Genomic DNA, 23,520 nt, shown 5'->3' with positions numbered 1-23,520 from the left:
AGACCTTTTCAAGCCTGACATGGTGCCCGAAATATTTTCTAATAGAAAGGAGGCCTGAAAATTCACTAGGTGCCTCTTTGCTTCCGAGGCCTGTGTTTAAAGGAACAGTGTCATCACAAATTATTTTTTTATATGTTAAAGATGTTAGTGCTTTATTAAAAACGTTTATATTTATTTGTGTGTTTGTGTTTTACTTTTTCTTATTTTTACACTTTTTCTTCCCTATGGGGGCTGCCATTTTTTGTTCCATTTCTGTATGTGTCGATTAACGACACATACAGACATGGAATACGGCAGCCACAGTCCCATAGGGACTGCGAACGGCTCCCGTCCTATTCACTTGTGTGTACGGCGTCTGTGTGGGAACTGCGCATGCGCCGCTCCCACACAGTCCAATTTGAAATTGGCGCCGTCCGGCGCCATTTTCCTGTGGACCGGAAGTCGCGGCCGGACAGTAATATTACTACTTCCGGTCGCGGCTTCCGGACTTGTGCACTTGGACCAGCGGCAGCGGACGGGCCGGAGGGAGCCGCGGCGGCAGGAGCAGGTAAGAGATTTCAATGTATGTTCGTGTTTGTGTGTGATTACTACTGTATGTAAACCTACTACACTGTGTGTTAGCTCAAAAAATGGCGACACACAGTGTAGGAGGTTACACCGTTCAAACCCCTCGTTTATCCCGGCACTAGCCAGGATAAAGGAGGGGGGGATGCTGAGAGCTCACTAGAGCGAGGGCTTTTTACCCAATTTTGCAATGCTGCAATTTTGGGAGTAGCTCCATCTAGTGACCAGAAATGGGAAATTTTATAAATTAGAATTAATTTATAATATTTCCTGACTTGTGAAAAAAATAAAAAAAATTTGAACAATGTTTAATCACCCACACACTAAATGTTTAATTTAAAAAAAAAAAAACATGTTTTTCTGGCAGCACATTGCCTTTAAGTCTGTTAGCAGACTAGGGCCACATGTGGGATATTTCTAAAAACGGCAGTATCTTGGCAATAAATATTGAGTTGCGTTTCTCTGGTAAAACCTTCTGTGTTACAGGAAAAAAATTATTACAAATGAATTTTGGCAAAAAAAATGAAATTTGTAAATTTCACCTCCACTTTGCTTTAATTCCTGTGAAACGCCTAAAGGTTTAAGACACTTTCTTAATGCTGTTTTGAATACTTTGAGGGTGCAGTTTTTAAAATGGGGTGATTTATGGGGACTTTCTAATATATAAGGCTCTCAGTCACTTCAGAACTAAACTGGTCCCCGAAAAATAGCCTTTTGATATTTTCTTAAAGATGTGAGAAATTGCTGCTAAAGTTCTAAGCCTTGTAACGTCCTAGAAAAATAAAAGAATGTTCAAAAAATTATGCAAACATAAAGTAAACATGGAAAATGTAAACTAGTAACTATTTTGTGTGGTATTACTGTCTGTCTTACAAGTAGATACATTTAAATTTAGAAAAATGCAAATTTTTCCAAATTTTCCCTAAATTTTGGTGTTTTTCACAAATAAATATTGAATTTATCGATAAAATTTTTTCACTAACAAAGTACAATATGTCACGAGAAAACAGTGTCCGAAGCACTTGGATAAGTAAAAGAATTCCGGAGTTATTACCACATAAACTGACACGTCAGATTTAAAAAAAATAAATAGGCTGTGTCCACAAGGGGTTAAAATAGTTCCATAAAGTTTTCAGCGATCGCTGTACCTGGCCGTTGGTCCCGAGTGTCAGCTGAAATACACAGCAGACTCGCAACGTATGGAGCGTGCTCAGTGCGTGAGCCCTTCCATAATTCTCCCCCTGCACCATGACGTATGGGCACATCATCGTGCATTAAAGAGAACATTGCCCAAAAAACTGCAGTTGACATCTCAGATTGCAGGCACCTCAGAGAATCTGATGCTTTTTAGTTTTTTTTTCTTCTAGCCCCAATCGTTCCTGAGATATCGGGGCCGTTAGCTCTCGTGTCCGATATGCAAATGAGGCCTTTGACAAGTGGGCGGTTACCTCTTATTAAGTGACAGGTGTTACCCACCCACTTGACAGTCAAAGGCCTTATTTGCATATCGGCACCAAAACTAACGGGTAGAATCTGTGAGGCGCCTGCAATCTGCCAGATTGTCAGCTGCAGTTTTTTGGGCAGGTGACAGGTTCTCTTTAAGGGTTTAACTGTGTTTTTAGTCTCCCTAGGCTGCCATGACAACCATTGGCACCCCGCAATCGCGCGGGAGGGGGCAAAGTGCCCCCCCTTTCTAATGGCTTAGATGCTGCGATCGCTAGTGACCAAGTCATCTAAGGGGTTAAACGAGCGGGGTCAGAGTTGTCTCCAATCCCGTTTGTTGCCATGAAGTGCGGACTACGAAGAAAGCAGAGTTCAGGCACCACTCATATAGATGGGTATACTTGGGGTGCTGCAAAAAGTGGAAGTGTGGGCTGTAACATACAACCGACACATGCAGCTTTTTTTGTGGGCTCAGCCCGTGAACCACTCTACACTTTCCCTTCCGACTTCCGTCATACATATACAGCAGATGTCGGGAAGAGGTTGTTTTTGCCTGTGAATTTTATGACCCAATTTGACACCACTATAAAGTTCCTCACTGGCACAAATAAAAATGTTAAACTAGCTGCCCCCATACAGTATAATGCCCCTATAGCTGCCCCATACAGTATAATGCCCCTATAGCTGCCCCATACAATATAATTTCCCCATACAGTATAATTCCCCATAGCTGCCCCCATACAGTAGAACACCCCCTTAGTGGCAGTCCCCAAATAGTGCCCATGGAGATAGTTCCTGTCGTCATTGTGTGTATGTGTGTACAAGAGTCTGGCCAGGGATTCCACTCCTGCAGGGAGCCCCTGATGTCACTAAAGTGGAGTGACGCGGCAACCCTGGAGGGTTCTCATGGCATCCCGATTGTGAATCACTGCAGTAAACAGTAAAGAATATGCACATACTTAACTTTATTGTATTGTTGGTATTCCCGTAATAAAAGTTATTATATCAATGTTAAATGCCACCCCTAAAAAAAACGAATCGCTCAAAAAAAAGACCTTTATATATGTACGTAGTATTAGTGTATAAATAGGCATTGTGGTTGAAACCGCACCAAAAAAATAAAATACATGAAAAAATGCAAGCATGTATTTATTTTTTCTATGCGGTTGCAGTTTTCACAGGTGATATGTGTTAAAGAGAACATTTTACCTCCCCATACATGTGCAGCATGTAATGGGCAGGGCTGCAGAATCCTGGGGCATTTTACATTTTTTTTTCTAGCCTCCTCCGTTATTTAGATATCAGTGCCGTTTTATATTTGGCGCCCAATATTTAAATAACTCCCTGAACTGTCAATGGGGCGTGTAATGGCAAGGGGGCGTATTACTATGGCTGTGACACTGTCCAATTGGATACGGACAGTGTTACAGCAAGAGCGAGGATAGAGCGAGTGTGCGAGCTCTCACACTTCAGCTGTCAAGATCAGTCTTCTGCCGAACTGGCAAGGGGGCGTGTCACTGCTATGGACCGTGTAAGAGCTGAGTAGGGGCGCTGTATAAGTATGTTGTCCTTGTAGTAAGTGTTATATCTCACCCCAGTGCTGAATTCTCAGCTACGCTGCTCAGTACTGCAGTATAATGTCCTCCATGCTGCTTCTGATTGTGAACGAGAGAGGGAGCATGATCCTCGCTATGTGTGGCTATGTGAGAGGACATAGCAGCTAGTCTCGGCCCACTCTAGAGCTTAATTTAGGGAAAACTGACAATTTAGAGATGAAGCCTACATATGGGGGAAACTGGTGAATAATGCAGGATACAAGTCCTGTAAAGGTTACAAATTTTGTTCTGTCTCATGTTCACACACGCATGACAGCTTATTCAGAAAATTCACCCAGAATAATAAGTACAGTTTAGGGTAAGGTTCTGCCTTAGCGCTTGTTACAGCGCTGATAGTGCTCAAGACTACACCAGACAATCGCAATCACATGGGTGAAGCATGCATCAACACTGACAGAAAATAAAAGGCACAAGTACTCACCAGTGAATAAGCGCAACTTAAAACTGAAGGTAGTAGAAGATGGAGATACAGAAATGGAGTGGATGGCATTAAAGTAGTTAACTGATGAATAGACAGTGGAAAAGAATAAACCGCACTCACTGACCCTATCTGAATACTATCCCATAGTAGGGAAAGACAACAGCTTGGCAGCAGATCAAATGCACATGAAAGGTAAACAAATCACGACAACTACTGATGCTAGGATGCACATAAAACTCACTATACAAAAACTAAATCTCTCATAGGGCCAACAGGTCTCACTCTACAAACAAACACAGAAAAGAACAACATCACCAACTAGAATCTGTAAAGAATTTAGCACATGCCAGAAACCGTATAACCAGCACCTGAGTAATCCAGGCCTGAAGTATATATAGGCCCAAGAAAAGTACTCCACCCTATTTAACCAGGCAAAGATGAATTATGACCAAATCTAGACATAAACTAAAGGCGTTACCTAGCAATGCCCAAACACAGAGATAACAAAAATCATTGATTAGCAGCAGTCCTGGTGCTAATCGTAACATTGGCCCTCCGCTTTCAAGGAGGACTGACGAGTCCTTAAAGAGGCTCTGTCGCCACATTATGAGTGGCCTATATTGTACATGATGTGATCAGCGCTGTAATGTAGATTACAGCAGTGTTTTTTTTTATTTAGAAAAACGATCATTTTTGACGGAGTTATGACCTATATTAGCTTTATGCTAATGAGTTTCTCAATGGACAACTGGGCGTGTTTTACTATATGACCAAGTGGGCGTTGTACAGAGGAGTGTATGACGCTGACCAATCGGCGTCAGACACTTCTCTCCATTGATTTCCACTGCAGATAGCGATATATCTGTATCGTTATGTGCAGTCACATAAACACACTATAACACTACTCATGTGTCCTGACCATGAATATACATTACATCCAGCCAGGACGTGATGTGTATTCATTCTCCTGTGAGTTACAGCATAGCAGGCATAGTCTCGCGAGATTACGCTGAAAGCTGTCATTCACAGCGAGATCTCGCTGTGCTGTAAATCACAGAGACGCTACAGAAGTGGTCAGGAGAATGAATACACATCACGTCCTGGCTGGAGGTAATGTATATTCATTGTCACGACACGAGTAGCGTTATTGGGTTGTCTGCGACGCCATTCAGAATCAAGGATGCTCTGGACCACATACTCGGGCTGACCATGGACAAAAACAGGAGGAGGTCTACGGATCGCCCTTCTGAAAGTAGACACAGGTTTAAGATGAGAACAATGAAAAGTTCTGCGCATTCTCGTGCTTTGTTGAGAATCCAACATAAAGGAAACTGGATTAATTTGTCTTAAAATCTTAAAAGGACCAATTAATCTAGACCCAATTTGCCACATGGTTGTCTTAACAGGATGTTTTTGGTGGACAACCACCCTCTATCTTCCACTTTGAACTTATGTGGCCTGTGGTGGCGATCAAACTTGGGTTTACCACGAAGGGAAGCTGAGCCCAAACCCCCATGGACCTTCCTCCACACTGACTTCAACATCTTAATCCTAAATCTGAGCAATGGAATGTCAAAACCCGCACTGCCGGTAAATGAAGATGCCTCAGGGGTGAAAACCATAATTACAGAAAAACACAAAGATGTTAGTGGATGCATAACACAATTTGATATAAGCAAACTCTGCCCACGGCAAAAACTGGACCCAATCATCGTGTAGTTCTGAAACATAACACCAGAGATATTTCGGTAATGTCTGATTCACTGTCTGTCTGACCATTGGTCTGTGGATGATAGGTGGTGGAGAAACCAAAATCAATACCTAAATTTTCACAAAAGACTTTCCACAATCTAGCCACGAACTGTGAACCCCTGTCGGATACAATATTTTCAGGAACACCATGAAGTCTCACCACTTGTTGAACAAAGTGAGTAGCCAGCTTATCACCAGAGAGCAAGCCAGACAAGGGTATAAAATGGGCCATTTTATTGAACCTGTTTACAACAACCCAAATGGTATTCCTCCTCCCGTATCTGGGCAACTCGACAAAACGTCCATGGATATGTGTGTCTATGGTTTCCTGAAAGTGGGCAAAGGTTTTAATTGTCCAAAAGGTAATGCTGTAGATGTCATATTGCGAGCATAGATGTCACATTCCCCATTCTACATCCTCATATCTGGCCACCAAACAGATCGAGACAAGTTCTTACACATCTTAGTGATACCTGAATGACCTGCCGAACTTACTGCCATGACTCTCTAAAATAACAGCAGGTCTAGGTTACTAGGAACAAACAAGCGTTGGGCAGTTGTCTCTGCAGGTGCCTGAGATTGAGCCTGCAGAAGTAAATCAGAAATTTCCTGTGTTAGCCCTGTCACAATTTTTTTAGGAGGAATGATGAAAGAAGGTACAGTGGTCTCCACATGTTGCTGTACAAAAATGCAAGAAGCCATTAGCCTTAAGGTTTTTGGAATGTGGAACTAGATCAATGGAGCAGTCCTACTCTCTATGAGGGGAAGAACATCAGCAGATTTTTCCTACAAAACATTCTCAAATACTCCATACTCAACAGGTAGACCCTGGTGACTGCGAATAGAATCAGGGAAGTAAAACATCTCCCTGAACAAAACTTTCCCAATGCACTAATTCTCCTGAAGTCCAATCAAACACTGGATTACGGAGGAACAACCAAGGATACACCAAAATAATTGGAAAGAAGGGAGAGAGAACTAACAGAAGAGAAATAGTCTTACAATGGATACTTCTTTCTGAAAACTTCAGACCAGAAGTACAGCATCTTACCGATCCTCCATACACACGGAGTATCATCCAACGAACATATGTCAATGGGTTTCTCCAGAGGTCCAGGGATAATCCCCAACATCTTGGCCACATCCAAATCTCGAAAATCTGCAGCACTGGAATTTACAAAGGCCTGCATAGAAGGGTTCATAGGAAGAGAGAACTACAACTCCCAACATGTCAATGCTGCTATTATGGGATATCAGGGGACATTACAGGAAGCGGTATACAAGGAGAGGACTACAACTCCCAGCATGTCCAGGCTGTTATGAGATATCAGATGACATTACAGGGAGGAGATATGACGGGAGAACTACAACTCCCAGTATGTCCAGGCTGTTCTTATGGAATATCCGAGGACAATACAGGGAGGAGGTATAAGAGGATAGGACTACAACTCCAAGCATATCCGGACTGTTATTTTGTGATATCATTACTGGAAGGAGGTATAAGAGCAGAGAATTACAATTTCCAGCATGTCCAGGCTGTTCTGATATGATCTTATTACAGGGAATAGGTATAAGCGGAGAAAACGGAAACTCTTAGTATGTCCAGACTGTTGTTGTTATTGGATATTAGAGGACATTTATGGGGAGGTGTATAAGAGGAGAGAACTACAACTCCCAGCATTTCCCTGGCTTCAGCTCTCACACAATTGCTGGCAACCTATCGAAGAAGAAAACACTAAATGCATCACTTCTCCACACAGCACTGGAGCCCCACCCCCTCACAGGTCCTTTATACAATACTTCTCTCCACCGATAAGCTCCGCCACTCCTGCCCTGATCACATGGAGGTGACATCATCACAGGTCTTTTAGTCACAAACTATTATATTTTGAACTGCTGCGCTCCGACCAGTCCTGCACCGTTCACATGTTCCTCATGACCCCTCATCACACTTGATCATCATCACTGGTCCTTCATCCATCGCTCATTCTTTCCACTTCTAAGCTCTGCCCCCTGATGTACCAGTCACGTGATCTTGATATGGTCACAGGTCCTTCATCCACTACTACTCTACGCTGGTGCTGGTCGGGTGTTCTCTCTGTTATCCGTCCTCCCTGTATGAGTGTGTATACAGATAGCTGTCAATCATTGAGTGACCCCACCCACTGGACTCCTAAACCCAGACTGATCAGGGATTTAACACCTTCAGTATCGGCCTCTTTGGGGTCAGTAGTGCAAGAACTTCAGAGAGCGGTAAGTTATTTCTGGTCTTTGTAGTGGTCTGATTGTTTTGTGGGATGAGTCGTATTTTGTAATAACATTATATTCGGTACATACAACTTATTCACTAACTTCTATACATTTTTTGGTGCGGGGTGAAAAATGCTAGTATGTACTATCTATCTATCAATCTTGGTAATGTCGTTTACCATGCGGTTTAAGGGAATGTACACACGTAGCGTATACGACCCGCAAGGAAATCCGGCCGAATATTCACCCCAAATGGTGGACGTATAATCCTCCGCAATTTCTAATACAAAAATACCTATACTCACCTCTCCGAGTGTTGCCATAGCAATACTGATCATTTGAGATTTCAAGGCATTGAAAGGGTACGTCCTCATCTCAAAGGGGTGACCGGGATAAACGTATTTTTCAACTGGAAGCACGATGGATATTTCTTCTGCAGACTGTTAAACCTTGGGGCATTAATGAAAACATCTCTTATACATGTTTTTTATGAGGGATTTGTGTTTATATGGTGGGATCAGTCTTGTCCCGTTTATAATAATTTGTCCTATGGCTGATGGCATATTGATATGGATTTCGATATTTTCGCCGACGGCTACTGATGTATGTATAGCGGATAGTTCTGTGTACCTGCCTAAATTTGTAATGCTTTATTCCTATATGACCTCTCACCGATGTCAGTATACAGTGTTTCCCTTTTCATATGGTACGCCTCTATTTGGGTTTGCAGTCGCTTGGAGGTTCCCATAGTAACATGACGCTAGGCGTCGTTCATTATGCTAAGGGGGGATAGATCTGGATGAGTTCCTGATAGGGGGGAGTTTGACGTGGCGCCCTCTACTTGGTGGTTTGATGTAATCGTCCAGCCTCTGGACGGGCAGGGTTAAAGGCTTAAATAGACGTCGTTCTGTCGCATGCGCTGCGGTCAGATACCAGAACCGTGCTGTTAGAGTTAAGTTCGAATAGATACAGGGCAGCATGATAATATTGCACAGGAAATTGATGTGCTAATCTGCCCTGTCTCGCTATATACCTCTGAAGAAACTTCCTATACAAACTAAGGACGCAGAAATGTGTTCGGTGTTCAAATTTGTTTCGTTTGAATGCACACTCGTCTCTGGGAGTACAATCTCTGTCAAGAGTGAATGCACACTATTGCTATAGGTGCTGCTCTGTTATCTAGGAGTGTGAACAGGTGTTTTATTTTTAGCTAGATATCTGGGGTTATGCTACAATAATTTAACTTTAGGTGGATTAATACTCATTATTGGTACCCTTATCTAGTCTTTGCCTACCTGGTTAGCTTGGTATCTTTAAATATATATTGGCTAGCCTAGCCCATTTTAAGGATTTAATATTAAAATTGTCTCTTAAGCATTTTTGTCAAAATCGCCCAGCCCTAATTGCAACGTATGGAGCGTGCTCAGACTGTAAACCCACTACATACTTCTCTTCCCACACCATGACATTCAGTGTTGTCACGGGGATGGCCGTGTTTGGGCATGACTGATCGATTACTGGCGTCTTTCTTGTTATGAAGAATAAGAAAGACTTTATTGATCCCAAGAGGGAAATTAATAATAGTCAGTTTGCCACATAGAAAGACATCAATAATACATATATAGTACATTCATAACAAAGTTAATACCTAAAATCGCCTTCTTGACAATCTTGTTTAGTCTATTAATGTCCCTGACCCTCGCATTACCGTACCAAGAAATTACAGCAAAAAATATTGCACTACCCACCACTGAATTATAAAACATTTGTAACATTTCTGTTCTCACGTTAAGATGCAAAAAAAGACAGATGACTCGAGCCCTTCCTATAAATAATATTGCAATTTAGTTTCCAGTCCAATTTATTGTCAATAAATACTTCCAAATACTTAGTTCTCCACGATTAACACTTTCCACCCATTGATACACAATTAGTTTATTTCTTTACGCTTCCTGCCCAAATCAATAATCATCTCCTGAGTTTTACTAGCATTCAGTATTAGTGAATTTGGCACTGACCGTGTACAAAAATTTTCCACTTGCTCCCTATATTCTCGATCATCTCCATTAGTAATAAACTCAACAACCAACGAAACGTCCGAATATTTTGCAGGTAACAGAGTTATATAGGAAATCAGAGGTGTATATTGCAAAGAGGAACGGTGCAAGCACGTTACTCCGCAGTGGCGCTGACATAGTTGTCCCTAGTCGAACACACTGTGGCCTAGAGGACAAATAGTCAAACACCCACTTCACAATACCCTCGTCGATTCCCCAATTCAGTAGCTTTTCCCTTAACAGACACGGTTTAATAGTATTAAATGCCCTGGATAAATCGAAGAAGGTAATTATAACTGAATTTCCCAGTGCTTCCAGATGCGAGTATGCCCTATATAATAAATAAATAACTGCATCCTCAACCCCCATTCCTGGGCGATAAGCAAACTGTAGTGGGTCAAGATATTGACCCACTACCGAAGCCAAATAGGACAGCACTATCCTCTCAAACACTTTCATGATATGAGACTTAAGGGCCACTGGACGATTTAATTAATTTAATTCACCATGGCTACTTTTTTTAGGCACCGGTACAATCCAAGAAGTATTCCATAAGACCGGGACAATGTTTGAAGTTATGCACAAAACTTCTCCTAACTGACCTGCACAAACCTTCAACACCTTACAACATATCTGGTCCGGTCCACACGCTTTCTTTACATTTAACCTACTTAATTCTCTAGTGACCTCATCTGCCATAATCACTAACAAAATCACTGCCATCATACAACATTTCAGTAGATGGATGTTGTGTCCACTTTAAACCCCCATAACCAGCTCCTTGTACATGTCACATGCCTGTACACCTTCACCATTACATTTTTTTAAAAATGCGTTAAACTCGTTAGCTCTAACTATATTGCCATCCACATTTTCACTCCGCAATTTTAATCCAGTAATATGTTTCATACCTGCCCATACTTCCCTTATATGATTAACAGCTTATTTTTTTTTCCTGTAAGATTCTCTTCCCTCCCTTAGTTTACACTTTAATTCCTTATGTATGTTATGTATCAAGTTTTCATCACGTAACCTAAATGCCTGCTTCTTCATATTCAAAACTCCCTTTAGTTCTTTACTAATCCATGGTTTATTGTTTTGATAGCACCTCACTTGTTTAGTAGGGACAATATTATGTGTGTCCCTATCTGCTCTCAACAAATGAAATCCGGGTATAGACATAGTAGAGTCCGGGACACTCCCATTCAAACATGACTCCGAAAAACAAAAAAGAGTACATTCCTTAAAATCTTTCTGACACACTACCAGAGTACGTAACTTGTCAACTTTATTTCCCAAGGAGCGAATATTGCCAATAATAATGGACGGAATAAACTGTTTAAAACCCCTTAATCTGAGTTTAGTCTTAAAAGCTGCCTTACACCGCCTATATGATCTTCTCACACACCTAGGAACTATGTACTCTTGTGTGACAGAACGCAGAATATAACGGTTAATAGCCAACAATTTTGCTCTTGAGTAATAACTTATTCCTTTCCTCAAGGCAGCATTTGTTCCTGAATAATGACAACTAACAATATTTAGAGTCCTTTCCAGACCCGTAAGTAAAGGCCTGTACTCATTAGCCCCACCAAAAAAGGCACTTGGTGATAATACATTTGCCATAATTCCTTTGCTCACGTTACCCATTGAAATGGTAGTGATAGTGCTGGTACAAGCCTGACTCATTAAGCTGGCACCCCTTGGCCATGCTGTAATATTGGAAGTTGGACCCTTACTATGCAAACCCCTTACCATCCCATGCACATTTGATATACAATGTCCAGGGGTTCTATCAAAGTTTACCCCTGTACGGTCCTTTAACCCCTTAAGGACGCAGCCTAGTTTTGGCCTTAAGGCTCAGAGCCCATTTTTCAAATCTGACATATTTCACCTTGTGGTAATAACGTCGGAATGCTTAAACCTACCCAAGCGATTCTGAGACTGTTTTCTCGTGACACATTGGGCTTCATGTTCGTGGTAAAATTTGGTCGATATATTCAGTGTTTATTGGTGAAAAATTGCAAAATGTTGAGAAAATTTTGAAAAAATTGCATTTTTCAGAATTTAAATGCATCTGCTTGTAAAACAGACGGTTATACCACCCAAAATAGTTACTAGTTCACATTTCCCATATGTCTGCTTTAGATTGGCATCATTTTTTGAACATTCTTTTATTTTACTTGGACGTTACAAGGCTTAGAACATAAACAGCAATTTCTCATATTTTTAAGAAAATTTCCAAAGCCTTTTTTTAAGGTACCTCTTGAGTTCTGAAGTTACTTTGTGGGGCCTATGTATTAGAAACCCTGATAAAACACCCCATTTTAAAAACTAGACCCCTCAAAGTATTCAAAACAGCAGTTAGAAAGTTTTTTAACCCTTCAGGCATTTCACAGGAATTAAAGCAAAGTGGAGGTGACATTTGCAAATTTCATTTTTCTTGCTGAATTTCAATTTATTAATTTTTTTTTCTGTAACACAGAAGGTTTTACCAGAGAAACACTACTAAATATGTATTGTCCAGATTCTGCAGTTTTTAGAAATGTCCCACATGTGGCCCTACTGCGCTCGTGGACTAAAACACAAGCCCTAGAAGCAAAGAAGCACCTAGTGCATTTTGAGTCCTCTTTTTTATTAGAATATATTTTAGGCATCATGCCAGGTTTGAAGAGGTGTTGAGGTGTCAAAACAGTAGGAATCCCCCAATAGTGACCCCATTTTGGAAACTACACCCCTCAAGGAATTCATTTAGGGTTGTTGTTACCATTTTGACCGCACAGTTTTTTCACAGCACGTATTTGAATTGGGCTCTGAAATGAAAAAAATGTCATTTTTTCCAATGAAATGTCATTTGTGATCAAAATTTCTTATTTTCACAGGGAACAAAATACCCCATTTTGTTGCCCAATTTGTCCTTAGTGTGGCAATACCCCATTTGTGGTGATAAACTGCCGTTTGGGCCCAGAAGGAAAGGAGCGCTATATGTTTGTTGGAGTCCAGATTTTGTTGGATTGGTTTTCGGGTGCCATGTCGCATTTGCAGAGCCTCAGAGGTATCAAAGCAATGGAAACCCACCAAAAGTGACCCCATTTTGGAAACTACACCCTCAAGGAATTCATTTATGGTTGTTGTTAGCATTTTGACCACACAGTTTTTTCACAGCACCTATTTCAATTGGGCTGTGACATTAAAAAAATGACATTTTTTCCAATAAGATGTAATTTTTTACCAAAATTTCTTATTTCCACAGGGAACAAAATACTCGATTTTGTTGCCCAATTTCTCCTGAGTGCATCAATACCCCATTTGTGGCAATAAACTGCCGTTTGGGCCCATGGGAGGCCTCAGAAGGGAAGGAGCGCTGTGTGTTTTTTGGAGTACAGATTTTGCTGGTTTGGTTTTCGGGTGCCATGTCGCATTTGCAGAGCCCCAGAGGTATCAAAGCAATGGAAACCCACCAGAAGTGACCCCATTTTGGAAACTACACCCCTCAAGGAATTCATTTATGGGTAATGTGACCATTTAGACTCCATAGTTTCTTCACAGAACTTATTTGAATTGGGCTGGGAATTAAAAAATATATATTTTTTTTCCAATAATATGTAGTTTTGGCTGAAAATGTCTTATTTTCACAAGAAACAAAATACCCCATTCTGTTGCGCAATTTGTTCTGAGTGCTGCAATACCCCATTTGTTGTGATAAACTTCCGTTTGGGCCCATGGGAGGGCTCAGAAGGAAAGGACCACCATTTGGCCTACTGGGGATTTTCTAGTGCGAAGTCATGTATGCAGAAGCCCCTGAGGTACCAGTACAGTTGAAACCCGCAAGAAGTGACCCCGTTTTAAAAACTACACCCTTAAGGTATTCATCTAGAGGTGTAGTGAGCATTTTGACCAGAGACCTACACCCCATAAACTGTGATGTGGGTTCTCCCGGGTATGGCAATACCCTACATGTGGCTGTTATCAGCTGCCTGGACACACAGCAGAGCCCAGAGGGGAAAGACGAGGGGGGATAAGCTGTGTGGAGTGCATCAGGGTAAGTAAAATTGGGGTAAATTATAAACCAAGGGATGTATGATAAATTTTAAAACACTTTCATACAGAGCTCTGGTTATTCGGGACACGTGTCACATTGATATATTGTGTCATCCATTATCGCCCTCTTATAGCAGACTTTGCACCTCTTTTGACTTTTTCCCTTCTTGCCAGTTTGGGGAACTTCTCCTGGAAAGTGTTGCCCTGGTACGATGCGTGTGGGCTCGCTTCCAGAAGTACTGGGTGCCCCCCCTTCTTGGTCCCTAAAGATTAGGTTCTTGATAATCACCTCTTGAAATTCCAGGAAAGTTCCCGTCTGGCCTGCACATCGACGTAGCACGTACGCATTGTACAATGCCATCTGTATGATGTGCACGGCCAGCTTCTTATACCACACCGCATGGCGCTGTAGGGCTTCAGGGCTTGATCTTACAAGTCCATCCCTCCCATGTACCTATTGTAGTCCAGGATGCAGTCTGGTTTGGGGGTGGCCTTTCCTTCATATATCCTAAACCTGTAGGTATACCCTGATGCACTCTCACAGCTTATACATCTTCACGCCATACCTTGCCCTCTTACCCGGCAGGTACTCGCGGAATTGAACCCTCCCTTTAAAATGTACCAGGGACTCATCAATAGAAATACACTTCTCGGGGGTGTATGCTTGGGAAAACCGGGCACTGGAACGGTCTAATAGGGGTCTCCGTTTATACCAACGGTCAAAACTGGGGTCATCTCGGGGTGGGCACGGCTCATTATCAGTATAATGTAAGAAGCGAAGTATTGCCTCATTTATTTATTTTTTTCGGTTCCAGTTCAGTTCTGAAGTTGCTTTGAGGGGCCCATATATTAGAAACCCCTATCAAATACCCCATTTTAGAAACTAGACCCCTCAAAGTATTCACAACAGCATGTAGAAAGTTTATGAACCCTTTAGGTGTTTCACAAAAATTTAGAGCAAAGTAGAGGTGAAATTTACATTTTTTTTTTGTCAGAAAATCCTCTTTATACCATTTTTTTTATAACACAAAAGGATTTATCAGTGAAACGCAAATTAATACATATTGCCCAGATTCTGCAGTTTTTAGAAATATCCCACATGTGGCCCTCGGGCGGTAATGGACTGAAGCACCGGCCTCAGAAGCAAATGAGCACTTAGTGGATTTTGAGGCCTCTTTTTTATTAGGCACCATGTCCGGTTTGAAGAGGTCTTGTGGTGCCAAAACATTGGGAACCCCCAAAAAGTGACCCCAATTTGGAAACTAGACCCCTTGAGGAATCCATTGTAGTTCTCTTGGGGTGCATGCGGCTTTTTGATCAGTTTTTATTCTATTTTTAGGTGGCGTGGTGACTAAAAAACAGCAATTGTACTATTGTTTTTTTTTTCTTTTTATTTTACAGCGTTCACCGTGCGCTATAAATGACATATTCACTTTATTCTGCGGGGCGATACGATTACGGCGATACCAGATGTTTATAGTTTTTTTTTATGTCTTTAGGTGTTTGCACAATAAAATACGTTTTGTAAACAATCATTCACTTTTTGTGTTACCTTATTCTAAGAGCCAGAACTTTTTTATTTTTCAATCAATAAAGCCGTGCGAGGACTTATTTTTTGCGTTACGAACTGTAGTTTCGATCAGTACCATTTTTAGGTACATGCGACTTTTTGATCTCTTTTTATTCCATTTTTTGGGAGGTGAAGTGACCAAAGAATTGTGTTTGTGGTTCGGTTTATTATTATTTTCTTTTACGGCGTTCACCGTGCGGGATAAATAAAGAAATAATTTTGTAGTTCAGGCCGTTACGGACGCGGCGATACCAATTATGTATAGTTTATTTGATTGTTTATATATTTTTATTAATAATAAAGGACTGATAAGGGAAAAAGGGGGATGTTTACTTTTATTACTTTTAAATCTTTTATTTTCTTATTTTTACACATCTTTTTTTAACTTTTTTTTTTACTGTATTACTTTGTCCCACTAGGGGACATGAGGGCAGGAGGCCCTGATCGCTATTCTAATACACTGCACTACATGCGTAGTGCAGTGTATTAGAACTGTCAGCTACTCACTGACAGCAAGCATAGTGGGTCCTGACGTTGTCAGGACCCACTAGGCTTCCGTCTATGGCATAGCCGGACGCCATTGTTTGGTGTCCGGTTGCCATAGTCACCATCGCCGGCCGCTATCGCGTATCAGGCTGGCGATGGCAGCTTAACCCCTAAAAAGCCGCGATCTCTATAGAACGCGGCTTTTAAGGTGTTAATCAGCGGGGACACAGCGATCGGTCCCCGCTGTAGGAGCTGTGACAGCTGCTGAACAAGACAGCAGCGTCACAGCTCCTTTATGTGTCGGGAGGACGGCCGAAACGGCCGTTACTCCCGAGACGTACTATTACGGCATGGAGCGCGAACGATACAGCTGCCATGACGTAATAGTACTTGCTTTGGCTGTTTCACAGTCCCAGGGAGTGTCTGTGCCTCTTCCATCACAGTCCAACCGGCCATGCTGTCCTTAGGGACACCGACCATCACCTCTGCAGGACACATCGTTCCACGATCTCCTGTGCCTCCTCCGTCTCCACCACACCAGCCCTCACCAATCGATCGGTTCATATCGTCCTCCAGCCACGCAGCACGCGCACCAGCTGAGAACTCTGATTGTGCAGAGGACAAAGGACCATGTGAGTACATCGTAGATCCGCACTCCAGCAGCCACACGGACCAAAGATCCCAATTGACCATGCAACAGCAAGGGAAGCGGCAGCTGCAGTGTCCCAGACAACGCACTGGAGTGCGCCAAGAGGGCCTGAACAAGCCCCTAGCTCTCGAAAAACAAAGACATACAAGAACAGACAGCCAACAATACTAGCTGCCGCTTCAATGGCACTCAGGAAGAAGGGGTTTATGTATTCGCAACATCAATGTTGTACAACCGACATATTGAACCTGACATTGTAGGGAGCGGATGAAATAAATGACGTGACATATTATAATATATTTCTGTCTTACTATTGCACACCCAGTTATCTACAAGACGAAGAACTATCTGAAGCTTTGTTATAATTCCAGGATCGGCTTTTTATGACCACAGTGGAAATAAATTTCAGTGGTGAGACAAGTCTGATTCTGTATTTCACTCTCACATAAACTCGGGAATAATGTCATCCAGTCCTCACCGCAAATGGGAAGACACTTTAGAATAATGTTTCTAAACTTCATGCTCAAATAAGTCATAAAATATCATCACAATTATTTATAGTTCAAAAAAATCCATAATAAAACATTTTGTTAAGGTAAAGTTTTTTTGTTTTTTTTTGTGTACACAATTGAAATTGACAACTCATCATTACTCCACAATCTCGAGGTGAGGATGATTTTACAGAGGAGCCCCCTCCCAAATACTTAGGTGCCTCAGTCACTGTTGACCGCAGCATCGAAGTGGTTAAATGGCCATAATCATAGTTCTCTCAGGTCTCCAGCCTTTGCAGCAGGTTTCAGGTCTTCCCTATTGCATGTGAACAACTCCTAAGTGGTAAATGTTCTGTGCAGGAAGGGGTTAAATCAGTAAAATACAAGTTTATACTGAATCTAATCCCACAAAACAATGTATCACTCTGCTTCCCTCCACCTGCGCTATTACATAAGAGATCTCACTGCATGTTCCCTATATATATAATGCCATCTCTGCTGCTGCAGAACCTCACAGTTCATATCAAACACTGACTGCATAGTGTGCACCATGTCTTGTGAGATGTCGCCAATATCTCGCTGGTATCCGCCATGTGTCAGGTTTTCAGGAGTCAGGTCTTCATTGTCTGGTGGGAAATGTCTTAATTTTACTCTTCTCATCTGAGAAATATGTCATAAATGTCTGATATATGGGGGTCCCACCTCTATGTGGAGAATGGGGGTCCCCAAACCCGCCTGGTGAGGTGATGACTACATCCAGGTGAAGAATGAATAGAGAGGTGACCACACACATGCACGACTCTCTTCATTCACTTGTATAGGAGTTCCAGAAACAGCCGAGCACGGCCAGAGGTGAAGCCGCATCCATTAGACGTTTTTGGCATATCCTGGGGAGAAATGTCCGTGTTGGGATTCCCCTTTAACCCTTTCCTGCCGCAGCCGTTTTTCAGATTTTTAGTATCGCCCCCCCCCCCCCACCACCCACATTCCAAAAGCCATAACTCTTATTTTTCAATCAAAATTGCCATATGAGGGCTTGCTTTTTGTGGGACGAGTTGTAGGTTTTCGCGGCAACATCTATTACACCATATAATGTAGTGGGAAACTAGAAAAAATATATATGTGGGGTGGAATACGAAAAAAAGAGTTTTGTCTTTACCGCGTTCAGCGTGCGGTAGAAACGGCATGTTAACGTTATTCTGCGGGTCAATACGATTACAGCGATACCAAATGTATATAGGTTTTATAATGTTTTGCTACTTTTGCAAGGAAAATACTAATTGTTAAAAATAAAATTTGAGTTTTGTCACCATATTCTGAGCCATCATTTTTTACATTTTTCTGTTGACTGAGCGATATGAGGGTTTTTTTTTGCACGGCATGCTGTAGTTTCTATTGGTACCATTTTTGGGTACATGAGACTTTTTTTGATCACTTTTTATTAAATTTTTTGTGGGAGATAAAATGACCAAAAAACAGCGAATCTGGCGGTTTTTTACAGCGTTCATCGTGCAGACTAAAGAATGATTTATTGTAATAGTTCAGACTTATACGGACGCGTCTATACCAGTTATTTTAATTATTTTTTTTATTTACATTGTGCTTGAGGGAAAATGGGAAAAGGTTTTTACTTTACTGTGTTTGACTCCCCCAGGACACTTTAACGAGTGATCGTTAGATCGCTTGCACGATATACTGCAATACTAATGTATTGGAGTATATCGTGATACTGACACTCTTCCCCCCCCCCCAGATCACGTCATAGTGGGGCCGTTAGAATGTTGCAGGGGCCACCACCTGTTTCTGGTAATTTAAATGCTGAAGTCGCTATTGACCACGGCATTTAACGGGTTAAACGAGGGGGATTGCGCTTGAGCGGAATCTTGCTCTTTAGTCTATGGAGCGGGCTCAGCCCGTCTGCCTGCTCCATATTCCCCCAGCCGTATATACACAGCGGATGTTGGGAAGGGGTTAAATCATGTGGTGACGGCTCTGAGAAGATGTTTCTCTCAATTATCAATAACTGAGGCTCTGTATGTCATACATGATGTTGTCCCCAGTATGATTTCCATCTTCTCCTTTCTTTATAAAGACGTCTGCAGTACTAGATCCTCCAGTTCCTCTAGTTTTCTCATCTTCTCCACAACGTTCCTTCTCCTGAATGATTCACCAAGGGTGGACAAGGCCAGGAATGAGATGAGCAGAAGAATATTAAACTTCACCTTGGAGATCATCTACCTGTTGAGCGGAGAGGTAAACTTTTCTACATTACAGAACAAGTCATACATAGGGAAGGGACAACACATAATAGAAAGTCAGGAAGCCAATAGCAGAAAGGCTGAGGATCAGCCACCAATATGGTCCGTTACGTGTCATGTCACCAATGCAGTTATGCAGTAATGTTGTAGAGCAATGAGAATGACAAGGAACCAGGAGGATCAGGATAACATCTATATAGAAACATAGAAGATGATGGCAGAAAGAGTGCACATGGTCCATCTAGTCGCCCCCAATATTTCCTTTTTAATTTTGGCCTCGTTCTATTTTCTCAATCTCTTTTTGTAGGTGAGGTCTCCAGAATTACAGATGTGGGGTCACAAGAGCTCTATACAGCGGGGTCACAAACTCCCTCTTTCTACTGAGGGGGGAATACTGTGTTCAGTTCTCTAAGTGTCTCTCTCCATACACAGGAGTTCACAATAGTGAAGAAGACATTGGGTGACTGTACGACTCCCATCATCCATGAGTCAGGAGGATCGAGCAGTAGTCCGAGCCCCATCACAGAGCCTCCCCCTCACTCCCGGATACATGAGAAGAACAATATGAGGAAGATCTTGGAACTTATCTACAAGATGACTGAGCTGCTGACTGGAGAGGTGACACTGCTGTGAAATTCTACAGTAACAGCACTGTAGGTGTCTGGGTAATGACTATCATTGTGTGTGTCAGTTTCCTATAAGGTGTCAGGATGTCACTGTATATTTCTCCATGGAGGAATGGGAGTATCTAGAAGGACACAAGGATCTGTACGAGGAGGTCATGATTGAGAACTACTGGCCGCTCACCTCACAAGGTGAGATATAGATATATAATTTGTATATTATTATCTTTTGTTGAAGTGTTAATGTCGTCATGTGCAGTATATACAGTCATGTGATTCCTGATCTCTGATCACACGTTCCTTTCTTTGCTGCAGGGCTGCACTAGGGAATGTTCACAGATTGGTTGTAGAAGTTTCCATATAACTGAATCTTGTTGTTTCTGCAGCAGGTACATGAAGTTTTACTCACCACAATCAGATGAGTTGGACTATCACAGAAATTTCTGCAACCATTTTTCCATTTTTATGTTCACACACAAACTCAAAAACGTCTGAAAATACAGAGCTGTTTTCAAGGGAAAACAGCTTCTGGTTTTCAGACGTTTTTTAAGCCACTCGCGTTTTTCGCTGCTTGTTTTACGTCCGTTTTTGGAGCGGTTTTCTATAGAGTCTATGAAAAACGCCTCCAAAAACGTCCCAAGAAGTGACCTGCACTTTTTTCTCGCGTCCGTTTTTCAAAACGGCCGTGTAAAAAAACGGCCCATTGGAACAGAATGCCGTTTTTTCCATTGAAATTAATGTGCAGATGTTTGGAGGCGTTCTGCTTCCGATTTTTCTGTTGTTTTTCGGCCATTTACGCCCCGAAAAACGGCCGGAAATAGGCCATGTGACCCTTATATAACCAATGACTGATCTGCACTGCTCTTATAATCTCTACAACATGAGGAGTGTAAAGTTCTACCATGTGGGAACAGCGGACATGACAATCGTGTGGAGATATAACTAAGGCCTCATGCACACGACCGTGTTTTTGCGGCCGCAATTCCCCCGAAAATCCACGGGAGAATTGCGGCCCCATTCTTTTCTATGGGGCCGTGCACACGACCGTAGTTTTTGCGGTCCGTGCACGGCCCAGGAGCCCGGACCGCAGAAAGAAGGGGCATGTCTTATTACGGCCCGGTTCTGCGGTCCGGGCTCATTGAAAACAATGGCCGCGGCCATGTGCATGTCCCACGATTTGCGGGCGGCCTGCGGCTGACAGTCCGCTGACAGTCCGCAGCCGGCCGACCCGAAAATCACGGCCGTGCACACGGCTACGGTCGTGTGCATGAGGCCAAAGGGTTTAATATCTTCCTTGTCTGACACAATATACAGGGTTACTGGTAGTAATGTAGAATGTGAATCCAGGGATCTGTCCGATTGTCAGCCGGGGGCAGGGAGGTATTTCCCACTTTATGTAGAATTGGGTCTCTGCCGTGTAAAGATTGTTTGTTTTTTACCTTCCTCTGGATCTACTGGGATTCGTTATGGATATTAAATACTTGCAATTCTCATAATTTATAGATCACCTTCTCTTAGAACTTTGCATAGTTCTGATATTTCCTATTGTAAGCGCTTTTGGTGTTGGACAGGTGTCAGAATGGGCACTCTGACTGGTATGCGGCTACACAGCTCCATACGCAGTAAGCTGCGATGCTCTGCTTGTTCTGACACCTTTCTATTATAGTCAGCAGTGACTTCTTCAGTAATTTGACGTACAGTAACTCTTCTGTGGGTTGGGACCAGATGAGCTCCCCACGCACATTGAGTCTTGACCGCCAATCACCCTGTTGCCAGTACACCGGTTGTCCTTCCTTGGAGCACTTTTGGTAGGTACGAACCTTTACATACCAGAAACACCCCACAAGACTTGCGGTTTTGGGGATACTCTGACCAATTTGGCCCTTGTCATTTTACACGTCTTAGTGTTTCACACATTGTCAGGCGCCATTTTCACGAGATTATCAATGTTCTTCACTTCACCTGTCGGTGGTTTTAATGTTATGGCTGATCGGTGTATATATGGAGGAGGACAGTGCTGTCCTTTGTCTTACAGAAAACCATTTTCTTGTAAATGTTATCATAAATATAATATTTTTCCCCATTTGCCATAACAGCACCAGGGAAAGGAAATGTGGGGGTAACACCTCAGTGGTATCCCATTCCTTGTAGGGAGGAATCTTTGAGTAGTTGTTTTCCTGACTACAGGTACATTGTCGGACTGTGGGTTCCCTCTCGTAAAATGTTGACTTCCCATATAAGCAGGGGGTATTGTTTCAGGGCAACGACCTGGTAGTCTTTAGGGTTGGCATGGGGCTCTTATAATAATAATTTCACATGTATATACATTCTTAACCTCTTTCCGCCCGGCGCTGCAACCATACGTCCTGGTGAGGGTTGCTTCCCGCACTAGGACGTACAGTTGTGGAGTGGAGCCGGGAGGTCAGCTGTCCCCGGCAGCTGACACTCCAGTCTTGCCAGCCAGCGGCCCATCGTCGCTGATTTCGGCAATTAACCCCTTAAAGGCGGCGACTGATTGCGCTCGCCGCATTTAGGGGGATTGAAGCAGATCGGCAGCCCCCACTAAGTGATTGTGGGGGCTGCTGATGCTTGTCATGGCAACCAGAGGCCAGACAGTGGCCTCCTTGTTGTAATGTACGGATGCCTAGGAGGACTAGCTGAGCCCGCTCCATACGCTGCGGGTGTCAGTTGTGTATTACAGCTGACACCCGGGACTAACAGACAGGAACAGCGATCGTGCTGTTACAGAAGCTTGTAAAAATAACAATATACTGCAATACACTAGTATTGCAGTGTATTGTACCAGCGATCCAATGATCACTGGTTCAAATCCCCTGAGCGGACTAATAAAATGTAAAAAAAAAAATAATAAAGTTCTTAGTGAAAAAAAAATGTCAAGTTAAAAAAAAAAACTCTTCCGATTTTTCTTCTAAAGTAATGTGAATAAAATATGCATCGCTGCATCCGTAAATTTACGAGAAAAATTGGTTAAGGGAAAAGGGGAGCAAGACTGTTATTATATCTATGTTGAGGTCGCCTTCAATTATTATTGTTGATACCGACAATTGAATAGGGAAAGGAAATCCAATGCAATGTCCCCTTTAATTGCTATGGAAAGTTTCCTATATCTTTTATGTTCAGATATTGTTTGAGTAATTTTTATTTTTTTTATTTTACTCTAAATATTTATACAGGAATAGTTGTTGTAAATTTCTTTATATATTGTATTATCAATTCCTAGTGATTCTAGGCACCCTTCTGTGTAACAGGCTGTGTCTATATCACCAGGACTAGAGAGG

The 23,520-nt window shown here is 42.3% G+C and overlaps 1 protein-coding gene across 2 annotated transcripts in view; it reads left to right on the top strand.

Annotated features, from left to right (window-relative positions):
• Nucleotides 1-23,520, top strand: part of LOC142657485 (uncharacterized) — a 58,926-nt gene that overhangs the window by 25,925 nt on the left and 9,481 nt on the right. For both annotated transcript variants that reach the window (XM_075832647.1, XM_075832557.1), the window contains exons 9-11: nt 19,433-19,593; nt 20,031-20,216; nt 20,290-20,413. In XM_075832647.1, coding sequence (XP_075688762.1) covers nt 19,433-19,593; nt 20,031-20,216; nt 20,290-20,413 — 471 coding nt within the window. The remainder of the gene's footprint in view (nt 1-19,432; nt 19,594-20,030; nt 20,217-20,289; nt 20,414-23,520) is intronic.

Source organism: Rhinoderma darwinii, chromosome 1 (assembly GCF_050947455.1).
Source record: "Rhinoderma darwinii isolate aRhiDar2 chromosome 1, aRhiDar2.hap1, whole genome shotgun sequence".
Taxonomy (NCBI): Eukaryota; Metazoa; Chordata; class Amphibia; order Anura; family Rhinodermatidae; genus Rhinoderma; species Rhinoderma darwinii.
This window is presented reverse-complemented; position numbering and strand designations above follow the sequence as displayed.